Genomic DNA, 16,199 nt, shown 5'->3' on the forward strand with positions numbered 1-16,199 from the left:
TACCTTGACCCTCAACATAGCTGGAGAAATGGACAAGTGCCCCCAGAGCTGGAAGCAGCCAGTACCAGGTCTTGCACTGAAAAGTCTTCATCTTACTCCCTTTTACATGAGGTGTCTCAGCAAGCCTAGAAACATAGAGCACAGAAGCACTTCAGACAACTGAACACACATTACTGACTTAAAGTCATGTCGATGGAACAAGTCAAATGATCCCCCTGTGCCCCTAAAAGAAACCAAAGATGACTGGCATTTACGCACTGCCTTGCAATGGAAAAAATGCCTCAAAAACATTATTTCATTGAAACTGTCATCAAGGCTCATCTCAAGTGCCACCTGCAGGATGCCCTTCCTGGTTTTCACAGTTGTTATAACCTGCCACTGGAATTGCTTTGGATTTAATTTATGTGTATTTTGCATATACTTATCTGTGTACATGCTAGATACCCCAAGTAAAACATAAGTTTCTCGGGAGCAGAGGTAATTTTGGTTTTGACTTTGTATCTGCAGTGCCCAACACATAGTAGGTGCTTCATAAATGTTTATTGAATTGAATTGAGCCTCAAAACAACCCCCGAGATAGGTTTTATAAGTATTATTTTCTCCATTTTAGAGGTGAGAAAATTGAAGTTCAGAGAAAAAGAAAACCATATTGGCTTATGGTCACACATCTTTTAAGTATTAGAAATAAGAGTCAAACCCAGGCCTTTTTTATTCCAAGGCTATTTCTCTATTCTATATACCTCTTCACCTGTCATCTTATATTAAATATAAAAACTGATCAAAAGAAGGGCATCCAAAGGTATTGTGTAGGCTGTGAGAGATTTCAGGTCATTGGGAAGAGAGGGATATTAGCCACTTGTTTTATTTAATAAAAGATTAAATTATAGAATCTGGGGAATTAGAAGGAATCTCATAGATCATCTAGCCTAACTCATACTCAAAATAGAAATCCCTCCTACAGCACCCTCAGGCAGGTGGGCATCTGTACACTTCCTTAGGCCTCTACCAAATTTCTCTTCTCCAGGATAAATATCCCTAGTTTCCTCAACTGATCTTCATATTACATGATTTTTAATTCCTTCACCATCTAGGTAATCCTACTTTGGACACTAGACAGGTAAATATTACCTCCATTCCTACCAGAAAATATATGTAATATTGACTCACTTCGCACCTTTTTGAAATTGGGATTGCAAAGTTCACTTCATATATATACCTGAAGACTGTTATAGAAACAGGCATCAGCCTTCTCTTCTCCAAACTGAAGAATTCTCAAAGATCTTATTGTCTAACAATTTGTAGCTTGTTTCTCAAGCTTCTCCAGGTTTTGCTATTTTCATTTATGAGAATTAGTCAAGGAGTAGCTTATTAAAAAAAAAAAAGCATGTGTGCTTAGCACTTACTTAAAAGGCAAGTCTAAAACTGTTAGAGTTTATTTTGGAGCAGGACTCCTAAGGCCTTCCCCAAAAGCTCAACAAAAAATGTCTGTAATGTCTCCCCTATGTCAGGGACAAATGAGGTAATAAGAAATAGGTAGCCATAATGGGGCATATATAGCTAAGGCTCCAGCAACCCTAGACACACTAAGGTATACAGGAAAGAAATGTGTGCTATTGGGCATAAGGTAAGGATGCTTATAGACATGACAGTTCAGAGAGGGATCCTTTTAAAAATAAATAGGTAAATTGTTTGGAAGTTCAAAAATTAAACTTTATACCACTGCCTGTTAGTAAACAGGAAAAAGTGACCTGAAACAAAAGAACAAGAGAATCCTTTCTGAAGTTCTTGTTTTTATTTGTTTGTTTAGCCTACAAATTCCCTTCTAGACATAAGTGTGAAATAACACAATTTCTTGTTTGGTCAAGGCCAACTTTCTGAGTCTGCTGACTTGACTCTGTAGATGCCATCTGAAAGGTGAAAGTATAAGGTCTCCCCACTCATTAATCACTGCCCACTCTGGCCAGACCCCAAACCTAAAGTTCTTACTTATTCCAATTCCCTTGGATTAATGCCTTAACTCTTTTTACACATTAAATCATTATCAGTTACTCATCCTTTGGCGTGCCTTAGTTTATCAGAGATTTGTAAACTTGAAGGGTGGTGTAATGGAAACCGAACTAGCTTTGGAGTCATAAAAATCATAGTTTTAGAGCTTGGAGGGACCTTGGAGATTATCTAATCCAGACGTTCTTAATCTGGGGTCCAAGAATTTGTTTTGTTTTTTCTTCACTTTTATAACTATTTCAATACAATTCATTTCCTCTGTAATCCTCTGTATTTCATGTCACGTACTGAACAACATTATTCTTCTGATAAGGGATCCACATCATTCAGCAGACTGCCAAAGGGGGCAGGACACAGACAAGACTCAGAATGCCTGATCTAGTACAACCCCTCACATTTGAGAGGTGAGGATACTTGACCCCAGAGAGGTTGAGTGATTTGCTCACTTTACCTAGGTAGCAAGTAACACATCTCTTTAGGTTTTAAGCTCCTTGAGGGCAGGGACTGTATTTTACCTTTTTGTATTCCCAACACTTAGCACAGTGATTGGCACACAGCAGGTACTTAATAATTGTTTATTAATTGAAGGCTGGGATATGAACCCAGCTCCTCCGTCTCTCAATCCAAGACTCTTTCCACCATACCAAAGTACCTCCAAGGACTTGGATTTGAGTCCTGATTCTGCCTCTTTTTCCCTGAGTGATGCTGATTCACTTCCGCAGCATCCAGCAAACATTTGTTCCAAGCATGCAACATTGGAGCCACGGTGCTTTGGGACCAATACAAAAAAAAAAGAGAGACAAAGAAAAAAAGTGCCCACAGGTACTCTCTATGGGAAAGATACGATCTGGACATAGATGAATATGCACAGGATAATTAGAGGAAGGAGGGAGCATACATAACTAGGAAGGCCAGGAGAAGTGTCCGGTGGGAGTGGTTGCATAATGTAATCCTTGCAGATAGTTAAGAAATGAGATAGATAAGAGCTGAAGAAAGAGACAGAGATGGAGAGACACACCACAACTTTCACAGAAGGAATCACTTTCATTCTTACTTACCCTGGGCCAAACCTTTATCCAATGAAAAGAGTAAAATCATCCAAATAAGTCAGTCAAGTCAGTCAATAAGCCTTTATTAAGTACCTACAACGGGCCCAAGGACTGGGGATACAAAGGAAAGCAATAAACAGTCCTTGCCCTCCGGGGATCATGAAGGGTTTCTTATTAGAAGATGGGATTTTAGCAGTGACTTGAAGTCAAGGAAAGCTCAGTGGTGGGATCACAAGTTGGGAAAACTCATCTTCCTGAGTTGCAATCTGGCTTCACTCACTAGCTATGCAACTCTGGGCAAGTGGCTCAACCCTATATGCCTCAGTGTGCCTTTACTTAAGTGTAAAATGAGCTGGGGAAGGAAATGACCAATCACTCCAGTACCTCTGTCAAAAAAACCTCAAATGGAGTCACGAAGAGTTAGACATGCCTTAGAAACAAGAGGTAGAGTTGAGGAGGGAGAGCATTCCAGGCTAAGTGTTCAGCTAGTGAACTTGCAAAGAATAAGGAGTTACTGAGTGCCTTCTTGGAAGAACAGAAGGTAAGGAAGTCAGTATCATTGGATTGCAGAATACTGGGGAAAGTAAGACACAAGACTAGAAAGATAGGAGTGACCAGATTGTGAAGGGATTTAAAAGTCAAGCAGAGGATTTTATATTTGATCCTGGAACTGACAGAATCACTGGAGCTTACTGAGTAGAGGTGTGACATTTATCAGTCCTGTACTTTTTTTTTTTGGAGGGGGGAAGGTAAGGCAAATGAGGTTAAGTGACTTGCCAAAGGTCACACAGCTAATAAGTGTGTCAAGTGTCTGAGGTCGGATTTGAACTCAGGTCCTCCTGACTCCGGGGTTGGTGCTCAATTCACTGCACCACCTCGCTGCCCCAGTACTGTACTTTTTGTTGTGTCTGACTCGTCATGACCCCATTTGGAGTTTTCTTGGCATAGATACTGGAGTGGTTTGCCATTTCCTTCTCTAGTCCATTTTACAGATGAGGAAACAGAGGCAAGAACAGTTAAGTGACTCACCCAGTGTCACACAACATATAAGTGTCTGAAGTTGAATTTGAAATCAGGTCTCCTGACTCCAGGACCAGTGCTCTATGCACTGTGCCATCTAGCTGACCCTTAAAAAGTATAGTGTCCTGGACTTTGAGAAGATTAATTTGACAGCTGAGTGGAGGAGGGACTGGAGTGAGAAGAGGCTTTACATAGATGCCACAATAGTCCAGTTGTGAGGTGATGAAAATCTTCACCAAGATGATGGCAGTATTGGAGGAGGGAAAAGAAATGAAGTATTAAGATGTTATGAGAGATGTTTTGAAAGTAAAATTGACAGGACTTGGAACAGAGAGAGAAGTGAACAACGACACCCAGGTTGCAAGATAGGAAGATGGTGAGACTTTTGACAGTAATAGAGAAATTCAAAAGAAGGCTAGGGTTGGGGGGGGGGGGAAGAGATCATGAGTTTGATTTTGGACACATTGATTTTGATTTATCCATGGGAAGTCCAACTTGAAGTATAGGTAGCTGAAAGTGCAAATCTGGTGAAGAAAAGCTATATGACCTAGAAGTAATGAGTTTTGTCTTTTACTATTCCTTTTCCCAAATATTTAAAAATAATTTTTTTTTATCAGAAGCCAAGAGAAGATGATGAAGAAAAGGGCCATCTTTGTGTTTTCAGCCAAGAATTATTCATCATATAGTATACTATGAAATTCCAACAGAAGGAAAGAAAGAGTTGCTCACAAATCCCCAAATAAAACCAAGCAACCTTCTACCATGTCCATCAACACCATCACAATTTCCATTGCAAGGTGATAGAAGCAATAATAAATATAGAATACATAATGCTAATCTTCATGGCATGCTTTGTTATTAAGACAAATAAATAAACCTGGGGTGCATTCAGACTTTGCCAAATCTTCTTGAAGCTGAATTGGTAGAGTTTGGGGGTTTTGGAGGTGTGAGTACTGGAAAATTGCTTTTATTTATTTAGTTTGCTTTTTACTAAAAACAGTTGTGGCCCCAGTTTGGGTTTATTTTTTCTTTTCTTTCTTTTCAAACAATGTTTATTAGGATGACTAACATCACATTAGACTAAGTGGAGGTTTCAGTTTTTCCCAAAGTTTTCTGCCAAGACCTTGAAATTCTGGATAAGAATGTTGGGGACAATCTTTATTCTTATTGGAAACACCATGCATTGGATAGAGCACTGGGCTTGGAATCAGGAAGACTCATTCATCTTTGTGAGTTCAAATATGGCCACAGACATTTACTAGCTGTGTGATTCTAGGTAAGTCATTCAACCCTGTTTGCCTCAGTTTCCTCATCTGTAAAATGAGTTGGAGAAGGAAACGGCAAACCACTCTGGTATCTTTGCCAAGATAAACCCAAAATGAAACCACAGAGTTGGATACAACTGAAACACCTGAACAGCCAGGTTGTAAAATGTTTAAAATAAATACCAGAGGACTTGATATTGTCAGAAATGAATGCATTACCCTTCACATCAAGATTCACAAGCTCTTTCATTAGCATTACACAATTAGCAGTCAAACCAAATCAAAAACAAGCCCTAAAATGCTGCTAGGGTAGCATCAGAGCTCTGGTGGCCATTATGATATGTTAGAGAGAGCTTTAGATTTACAATCAGAGAGCCTGTGTTTGAATCTCAGCTCTGACATGACTTTGGGCAAGTCTATCAACTCTCAGTTCTAAGTTACCTCCTTTTTCAAATGAAGTGGTTAGAGAGGGTCAGCAGTTCTAAGCCTGAGATCTGTAAACTTTGTTTTTTTTTTTAAAGAAACTGTTTTGATAACTGTATTTTAATTTAATAAGCTTCCTTGATAATCCTCTGCATTTTGTTTTATACATTTAAAAAATCTTACTCTGAGAAGGGGTCCATATACTTCACTAGCCTGGGAAAGGTATCCAGGACACAGAAAAGGATAAGAACCCCTAGTCTAGACAGTCTTTAAGTTCCTTTCCATCTGGGACATCTAGATTCTAACATGTGCAGAAGACCAATGTCAGCATTCTCCTAAGTACCTACTGTATGGTAAACTGAGCTAAGAAAATTACACACAGACCAAAGCAATTCTGGGTACATGCACTGTATCACTTGGTTAAGTGTGCTGGGAAATGGCTTCATTAATAGCTCAAATCTGGGGACTGGGGACCCTGAGACAATTTGCTCTCCCCACCCAGCCTCTAAATCTTTCCCCAGTGTCTAAGGAATTTTCCAGGACTGATTTGGATTTTCCAAGAATGATGAACTCGGACTCCCCCTGTCCCTGGTAACTCCAGGATGGCCAGTACTGATGCAAACACAAAGGCATCTGTAAAAACTGGACCAGTCTCAGACACATAGCATGTCAGACAGTCTTTGATTCACTGAATTTGGTTCTGTGTTGTTCTTTATGGCAAAATCAGAGCAACCACCTATGGGGGACCCTTCCTTGCTTCAGGGAGCAGATGGCTGGAAGGAATTCAGAAAGATGCTACTTCCTGGTGCTTTAAGATGTGTCTTTAGCCCCACCCCTAGTAGCAGAGTGCTGGGGGGGGGAGTACGAAAGGAGGCCCAATTCAGGTTATAGACAACATTCCCCTCCCACATAGGCTGTTTGCTTTTTTAGGAATCTCTTCTTTTATGGGACTGTTTTTCCCTTTCAGGTCACTGCTCATATGTTTTTTTTTTAACCAGATAGATTAGCTGGATAAGGAACTGTCCCAGGAAGTAGGAAGCATTGAGTTCAAGTCCTGATACCAGTACATCCTGTGAGAGCCCGGACAAGGCTTCTAATACCTGTCTTTGAATGATACTCTAACAGAAAAATGTGCCCCAGGCTCCACTAGCCGGAAACTACGGCAATGCAAATTTAATGTGGAGATTTGAACCTCAAGCTCTCACCACTATATGAAGGCTGGGGAACATCATTCCAGAGAACTCTCTGCTCCCTGACCCACCTGAAAAAAACAACAACCCTATTCTTTTACTTCCACAGGCACTGTACCTGTTTTCTACATGAATCTGTTGGATTTTTCATATTTAGATGTTTCCCTTGGTCTCTGTTTTTTGTCAATTCTCTAAAACTATGAGTTCAGAGGAGTTGAGGTTCTGAATGGGGAAGAGATCTTACACATGGGGAGATCTCTACACACACGAAAGAACAAGTCTGAATTTCTGCGTCTGTGGGAGTGTGTTTCTGGAGAACCCACAATTAGATTTCCTTGAGGACACATTCCATGGGCTTCTTACCTTTGTATCCCCAAAGTACTTAATACAGTACTTAAGCACTCTATACATAATTGATGAATGAACAAATGAATACTTTACAAAAAGTCTGGCTGTCCTCCTCTGCTCCTATACCTTCCATAGAAAAGGCCTTGCCAAGAAATTTTTGGACAAATATTATCTCAGCAATCCATTCAGTAGAGGTAAAGAACTGGTAAGGTTCTCTTTCAAGCTTACAGATGTAGGACAAACCACTAAGGTCGCACAGGAAACACAGTAATTGACAGTCTCACTATGGCTTAGATAACTCAGACTACCAGTAAATGGGCCTCTAATGGGGTTACTCCTGATTCCCATTACTTCAGTCCTTGATACCTACTGCCAGTTCTATCTAGCTTCAACTTTCCGGACTATTTGGACATTATTTAGGACCCCACTCCAACCTTCAGACTAAGATCCCTCTGAATATTTGGGACCCCATTTTAGCCCAAGGCAGGGGATAGAAGGAACCCTAAAAATGAGTTTAGTATCACAAAACCTTCGAGTTAGAAGAGATCTCAGCCAGCACCTGGTCCAAACTATTCCTGGAATCCCTTCTACAGCTTCTCCCAAAATGTGGGCAACCAGTCTCTGCCAGTGGGAGGAGGGGAGAGAGAGAAGAGCCCTTCACTTCAGGACTGATTCTTATTGTTGGTGTTTTGGTGTCTTTCCCCTCCCCCCCTTAAACAGAGTGACATTTGCCTCTCTACAGCTTCCACCCATTACTCCCAAATCTCCATTTAGTGGCCAAAGCGAAACAAGTCTCACCAATCTGTCATATAACAGCTTTTTAAATAATTAAATTCAGCTATCAGATTCTCATCCTTTCTCTTTGTATGGTATGGTGTCCAGTCCTCCCCGATTTCTGGCTGCTCTTTTTCTGACATTTTTCAGCTCATAAATGTCCCTTCTAAAACCTCATGCCCAGAACTGAGGTTAATTTCCCAGATGTGGCCTCATCTGAACAGTAAAGCATGGTCTGGCCTTCCTCTTAATGGCTCCTAAGACTCTTTTAATGGAATCATTGACATTTGATAAGGTTAGAAGGGTTCAGGGCATGGAGCCTGACAAAACTACTACAATAATAAAGCCTACTACAGAGACTTAGGACAGCCATGGGAAAATGTTTTATAGGCAGTCTGAGATGTGTGTTTGGGACCCAGAAGGAAGTCAGAACTACAGAGAGAAACTGAGGCACCACCAACACACAGAGAGGTAGCTGAAACTTGTGAAAGAATACTGGTTTTGGATTTTGATACGCAGATCTCCCAAGAGGGTGACACATTTTGGAGCTAAAAAAAAAACAAAAAAACACCAGAATTCAACACATTTAGACATGTATTCTTTAGGACCCAGAAGCCAAGATTCCAAACTTCAGCACTGTTATGCTACTCACTGGAAGCAATTTGAGTTCACACCTCTAGCAGGTATGATCTCCCACGACTTAGTTTTGGGAGGAGTTAAGGACCCTTCAACAATCTATACCAGACTTAGTCCTTACAAACAGTATTCACACCTCTAGGAATTCATACCTCTAGCAGTTGTGAACTCACTCCCTGGACCTAGATAAAAACCAATCTGAGGCAGGCCTGAATCCTTTGGACTTGCAAGGTCCCCAGAGTGAGGAAGAGCTCATCACATTTGGTCCTGTTTCTGTAGGGCTGCCAAGAAGCTGACACAGGTTTTAGAGCCTGGAGAGACAGCCAGAGTTCATTACATCCTGTCCACCTGTCAAAATCTCGCCGTTTGCCATGAGACCAAGACAACGCAAGGTTCCTCAGTGGGCACACAAGCTCAGAAGAGCTAGAAAGAAGCTTCCAGAATCTGTCAGGATTAAATCAAGAGATCATTGCAGCGAGGACCCCCCCAGTGAAGTGTCTGTGGAGGTGGGGGCTAGCTTTCTCATGGACCCACTGAGCACCTCCAAAGAAAATGTCCAGGACACTGAAGTGCAGGAGTTCAAGGTCAATGAGGAGTCAGAGATGCCATTACTCTGGGCTGAAGACTGTTGGACCAGTGGCTCGAGATATCAAACAAGTGAAGAAGGAGATAAATGCTATAATGAAGAAGATGACACTCAGACCAGCATAGTCATCGGGAACTTAAACCATCTGCCTGACTCTGGTAAAGCAAAGAGCTCCGGGAGCAAGAGGAGGCTTCTTCTGGATTCCCCAGGGACCTCAGGCAGGACCAAGAGACCTTGTCCCCAAGGAAGTCTTGGTCCCACTTTTTACCACCACCAGACATCTTCTGAATTGGCCATGCTGCGTCAGGAAGTCAAGAAACTGCACACCAGGCTAGATGCTATGACCGATGTTATGAATGCTTTGTATCGACACACCCAAAATATGCAAAAGATCCTGGAAGTCCAGGCAGGTTGGAGTCAGAGTGAGAGGGAAATTTGCACTCAGAAGGCAGCAATCTGGGATCAACAAGTCATTCCACCTCCAGATCACTCCTCTTTCCAGTCTCCAACAACCCCTGCCAGGGTGCTCCGCTCTCTACTTCCCCAGCCAGACCCTCTGGAGTACCTACATAGCCCACCAAGACTCTACCCCAAAGAATGGCTGGAGCAACTGGGGAGCCACTGGCAATCTACCCCAGTGTCCAGTGTCATACTATGTTATAGGTCTCCAGCTACCCCTGATACACACCCACTTTTGTAAATAGTTTACATGGGAATTTTTTATCCTTGATTATCCATATTTATTAGGTAGATTTTGTTTTGTTTTGCTTTCCTGTTCAGGGTTGGGATGTGGGAAAGACTGAAATAAATGCCTGTGAATTGAAAATTTCATTTTGAGGGGTGGCTAGATGGCTTAGTCAATAGAGCACTGGCCCTGGAGTCAGGAGGATCTGAGTTCAAATCCAGCCTCAGATACTGAACACAAAAAACTAGCCATGTGACACTGGGCAAGTCATTTAACCCCAATTGCCCTGCCATCTACCCCACCCCCAAAAAAAAGACAAAAAAAGAAAGAAATTTTCATTTTGAGAATGAGAATTATAAAAAAATCTAAATAAATATTGACTTCTGTGCTTGTTAAAAATTTTTTTTAAAATAAAAAGAATACTGGCTTTGGAATTAGAAGATTTGAGTTATATCACAGCTGTGCTACTTACTTGATGTGTGACTTGGCCAAATCACTTAAATACTCTAGACCTCAGTTGTCTCATCTGTAAAATGAGGGGTTTGGACTAGATGGTCTCTAGGGTCATTTCAGTTCTAAACCTTTCAATGTCCTGGGATCTATGACCTTAGGATCATAAAAGAAGTCTTCTATTGTAGGAGAAAAATGAGGATTGGGAGTCAGAGGAAGCAGAAAAAGAGAGAAACCAAGTGATTATGGAATCTCTCAAGACAAAAGAAAGAGTGGTCAGTCATTAAGAAAATCCACTCACTGGAAACAAAGTGAACAAATGGGATTTTGTTCAGGTGTGTGTGTGTGTGTGTGTGTGTGTGTGTGTGTGTGCAAACCTTGAAGTGCTACATAAATGCTATTATCATCATCATCATTATGTGACCAGAAAAATCAGGAATGACTAAATTAAGGTACATCAATGCAATGGAAAATGTGGGAAGGGGGTATTAGGGAAGAGAAAATGCAAGAGACATAAAAATCAATATAAATATATTTTTTTAAAAGAGAGTATCAATAGAAAGAGATACTAAGTTTCTCTTTATTCTAGGTCTCCTAGAAAACACTGAATGACCATTTGTTGGGGAGAGGATCTTTTTTTTTCCAGTATGGATTGAACTAGATAGCCTTGGAAGTTTCTTCTTTGAAATTCTGTTATTCGGTAAGAGAAAGACCTGCTTTCATGTGGTTGACTCCAAGGCTGTCCCTATGAATAGGCAAAATTTGTGTTCAGACCCATGTGATCTCTTTTTTGGTTCTTCAACCTATTTCTGACCCCTGCTTTTCCCACAGGAATTTACCCTGGGTTCTATTCCCAAAGAGAATGTCCTAACCCCAGCTAATGTGTTAGTTCAGTAATATTCAGCCACTCAGTTTGTGGATGACCTGATCTTCAAAACATCTAATTTCTGTTTCTGAATATGTTATATCAGATGATAGTCATGTGACTCTTCTGGCTAACTCCTAAAATATGCAAAAAAAAAATGTCATGGTGTAATGAAAGGGGCAATGTCCTTGGATTTGAATTTGTGAATTAAGATAACCTTGATTTTCATTCTAGCTTTGCCACTAACTAGCTAGATTAGCCAAGGCTGTCACTTCAATTCCCTGAGACTGTGTCCTTTTCTATAACATGGAGATGATGAGCATATACCCACTTCACAATATTGGTGAGAGGAAAATGTGCAAACATTAGATCAAGGGTTCTTAATGTAGGGTCCATGAACCCCTTATGGAATCTGAGGATAGGTTTCAGGGTATTGGTGACCTTGGATGAGAAAAAAATACTTACTTTTCACTAACCTTTAGTTAAAATGTAGCATTTCAGCTCTTTTTATGGTGGCTAAGAATTGGAAATTGAAGGGATGGCTATCAATTGGGGAATGGCTAAACAAGCTGTGGTATATGATTGTGATAGAATATTATTGTGCTATAAGAAATGACAAGCAGGATGATTTCAGAAAAACCTGGAAAGACTTACATGAACTGACATGAAGTGAAATGAGACAAACCAGATGAACACTGTACACAGTTACAGTAATATTGTTCAATGAAGAATTGTGAATGATTCAGCTATTGTCAGCAATACAATGATCTAAGACAACCCCAAAGGACTAAAGATGAAGTATACTATCTGTCTCCATAGAAAGAACTGATATTATTTGAATATTGACTGAAGCATGCTATTTTCCACTTTATTTCATTCTTTTTCTTTTATTCAAGTCTTCTTGTAAAAAATAACATGGAAATGTTTTACATGATTTCATATATAACCTATATCTAATTGCTTACCATCCCAGGGAGGGGGGAAGAGAGGGAGAAATAGAATTTGCAACTCAAAACTTTACTAAAAAATAAACATTATAAATTGTTTTAACATGTAATTGGGGAAAAGTAAAATATATTCAATTTAAAATGTAGCATTTCTTTCCACTGTGAATGTAAGCAACAAACATTATCCTGAGCTTCACCAGACTGCCAAAGGAGACCAAGACACAGAAAAGGTTAAATATTTCTGCATTAGATAAAAGAGAAGTATTATTTTGGCACTAGAATCATAATGAGAATGAGGTATTTAAATAGCCTTTTAATAACTGATTCAAGAAACTTGGAAATCTCTTTAAACTCAAAAGAATGACTCTCTAATGGTGGAAGTTCAATTAGTATGGGATATATATTTAGGAATGGGAAGGTGGATTTCCCATATAGATGACCACCTGCTCTGACTCTTCATAAGGTGAGCCCTAGCTGGTTCCATAAATTTGTGAAGAGGTATAAGGTCGATAGATTAGAGCAAGTGACATAGCAGAATGGCCTTGAACAAAGGTACTAAATTCACCTGCAAAGGGTCTCAAAACTCTTCTCTCCCAATACTAGATTAAAATGTAATTGGTAAATATTTAACAAAATAAATAAAGATATAATACTATATATATATATATATAATGTTAATTTGTGGTTTTCAAGTCAATATTCAGCCTGTAGGGATCTGTTTGTATTTGAGTTTGTTATCCCTGGTCTAGAGGAAAGAACACTGAATTAGGAATCTGGGTTCTATTCCTGGTTCTTTAAATGACTCATCAATGCTTTTCCTCACTAGCTTCATCTTTAAAATGAGGGTGTTGGTTTAGACAATCCCAATGGTTCTTTCCAGTCCTAATATTCTATTATTCTAATTCTGCTGGAAAAATTTTTAATTGTTTCTAACAGGAATATCTGAGAATCAGCAAGTACCATCTGGGGTCTTCTCTTCTTCCTGAAGCAGGTCTAAAACCATCCCTAGCATTCAGGGCAAGACTAAAGAATACTATCCCAGGTGGCTCTGAGAAGCCTGGTCTGCTGGACTTTGTTCTATCTAAAGGACCCCTAGGAGGCTAGGCTACAATGGAGGTTCAGGTTCACTCTAAACCAGGATCCCTTGGAGCCAGAAAGGGTTCCCCAGGCAGAATGGAGATTTTGTAAGATTTTCCCCAGGGTTATTACAAAGGGAAAAGTTACTTTAGTGCCCGAATAAGAAGTCAAATACTTGGGAGTAGATGCAAAAAAGCTATAACCTCTTGCCAGTATCTGCCTAATGAAACACATACACACATACACACACACACACACACACACCATCTAAGCCTCTGGACAAGGATGGGTTCATGTGACCTTCATTCATTCACCAAGCATTTATTGAGCTTGTCTATGTGCCTGCATCCCAGTCACTTTGTCACCCACCTCCTCAAATAGGACAGAAGGTCCTCATAGCAAGAGATCCAAAGTAGAAAAGGATCATAGGATAGAGAAGAATACAGGGGATGGATAGAGTTCTAACACCTCTGTGTCTCCTGTCTATGGTTAGTAATTCAACAGCAAGACAGATGGAGTTTAAAATAAATAAATGAAATAATTTTCTTTATTAGCATCTGAAGAATGATTAACTTTTCTAAGGTACCTCTCTTTTCTAAAGGAATCTTCCACTCCCTAAACCCTCCCCACCTCCAACAGCAGAAATGTGTTTAGTGGCAAAAGGAATAGCTTTCTCAGGGGCCTCATCTGAGAGACTTCCCCCACCCCCAAAAAAACCCCATTTTACATTTTAAATAAAGATTTGTCTTTGGAGGAGGCCCCTTGGGACTGAGTTGACCCAGGGACCAGGGCCAGTGGTTGACTTTCACATCATCTTTTTGAAGAAATTTTTTAGAGGCCCTCAGGGTCTTCTTAAGCCACTTTCCCTCAGTAGATCTCAGCAATAGTTTTTTAATGAAATTCCAGACCACCCACTGGAAACTTAGCTGAGTTCTCCCAACCACATATAGGTCCATCTCCAATCACTCAATCTCTCCTCCACTCCCTCAAACCTTAAACCCAAATGCCCAAAAGAGAATCAGAATCGTGCAAGCTCCAAGCCAGAGCAGGTCATGACTCCTTGATTCCCTCAAGTTGGAGAGAAGAGTCAAGTTCCAAGCAGCATGCCAAGACCATTAACCCACATCATCCTGGTGGCCAAGAGAAGCTAGAGCCTAGAGAGTCTCTCAGCTACTAAGAATTCCAGAGACCTCCTCTGCTCATGCCCTCTTTCACCCGTGGACCCAGTTCTCACCCAGTGACACTACTTCCCCCACTAAACACATTCACAGTGATGTAAGTCTTGATTGAAGTCAGGAGAGGAAGGCACAGCTCGGGTCTGGGTATGTGTCTCACTACAGGAGAATGAAAGAGGGAGGGAAAGGAAAGAGAGAAGGGAATGGAATGCCCGAGTAGAGAGAACTCTCCAGCATACCTCGGGGAAAGACCTCTCCCCCTCTTCTTCCAACCCATCCAAGGCTTGGCTTTGAAGCAGCCTCTTCTTCAGAGATCAGACGGATCAGGGCATCCAGCTATCCTGGCCTCACGCCCGGGGAAGTACTGCCCAGATCCAAGTCCCTGTCCCTAAGCATCAAGCCTCTAAGACCTCCTCTTTCTTCTCAACCGCTGCCTGCCCAAGCATCCGAGAAGGGGTGCAAGCGTGCGTATGTGCAAGTGTGCGTAGTGTGCGCTTGTGTGTGTGTCTACCCGAACAGGAGGCCATGCAGAACTAGCGTCATTATTAAGGACTCTCCTACGGCAAACTCAGCAAAACAAACAAAAATCCCTCCCCTGAAATCCCCCAAGCCTGTCCATCTCCAATGCTCCAAACGTGCAGTCTTACAGAAGCCCAAGGATATTGCCTTGAAACAAATAATTACCATCCCTCCCCACTTTTTCTCCTCCGGGAACTGGAGCTGAGAAGGGTTGGGAGATGTTAAGAAGTTGACAGGTGACTCTCAGACTTTCAAAGAGGAGGCTAGGAAATGAAGGGAAAAGAAGCTTGAAACTGACCTGTGCAAGGGCAAGGTACTTGGGGTGGGGGTGGGGGTGGGGGACTCTTGGTACCTGGGAAAAGAACAGAGCTCTGCCGAGGACTATCCCAGGACTTGCTCTCTCCCTCTTTTCTCTTAGCTTCTTCCTTTCTCTCCTCCAGTTCCCTGACTCCAGGATGTGTTTTAGGGTCTCTCTCCAGCTGTTCCCTCCTTCTGGGAGACCTGGATCTGATAAGAAGAAAGAGGCAGAAAACCAGGCGGCCAATTATAGAGCGGAAGGCTAAGGGAGGGAGGGGGCTCCTGGGAGTGGGGGGTGGGGTGGGGTGGAGAGAGAGGAGGGATAAATCACCATCCATCCCTACACAGACTCCCCACTCCTCCTCCTCCTCCCACTCTTCACCCCACCCCCACCCCCAACTGTGAGAGATTTCAAGAAGTGGTCCTTGCTTTGGGGTGCCGGGCTGGCTAGTCCCCCTCCATCCCTGAGATGTGGGCTGGGAAAGGTGTACTTTTAAGCACGCAAACGTTTGGGGCTCTACTCTCTAAATAAGTCACACATTTTTCTAAAGCTGGGTTTTGGACTCTGAAGGGAGACACGAGGATATAAGGAATTTTACAACCGACGTATTTTCGCAGGTGCTGGAACTTCCCAAGACACTCCTGGCTTCTCTCTTTTTTATTCCCGTGGATATGTCCCCCACCCCGTCCCACTACCCGCAAAATCCCTTAGGATTGTAGACTACGGTAGTATTCTAGCCAGCTTCTACGTGGTTTGCTTCTACGTGGGGGTGGGGGAGCGGGGAGAGAGAGAAATTGTCCTAGGCTTTCTCGCAGGAACCAAGAATTCTACAATCTCCCAAAAAAAGGTAGATTTGGAAAGAAAATAAAAGTCTTCTCTCTTGTTGGG

The 16,199-nt window shown here is 41.5% G+C and overlaps 1 protein-coding gene across 3 annotated transcripts in view; it reads right to left on the reverse strand.

Moving 5' to 3' along the window:
* The window catches only part of COL14A1 (collagen type XIV alpha 1 chain), a 253,970-nt gene extending 238,375 nt beyond the window's left edge, over positions 1-15,595 (reverse strand). For 2 of the 3 annotated variants that reach the window (XM_069081352.1, XM_069081353.1), the window contains exons 1-2: positions 14,734-14,970; positions 4-125 (exon numbers count right to left, since the gene is read on the reverse strand). In XM_069081352.1, coding sequence (XP_068937453.1) covers positions 4-125; positions 14,734-14,771 — 160 coding nt within the window. In that variant the 5' untranslated portion in view covers positions 14,772-14,970. Of the gene's footprint in view, positions 1-3; positions 126-14,733; positions 14,971-15,365 lie in introns of those variants that run through there. The other variant, XM_069081354.1, reaches the window with a different exon arrangement.
* Positions 15,596-16,199: the final 604 nt, after the last annotated feature.

The sequence above is a fragment of the Petaurus breviceps genome, unplaced genomic scaffold (assembly GCF_028583685.1).
Source record: "Petaurus breviceps papuanus isolate PSGF00001 unplaced genomic scaffold, PetGlider_PUasm1.0 98, whole genome shotgun sequence".
NCBI classification, from domain to species: Eukaryota; Metazoa; Chordata; class Mammalia; order Diprotodontia; family Petauridae; genus Petaurus; species Petaurus breviceps.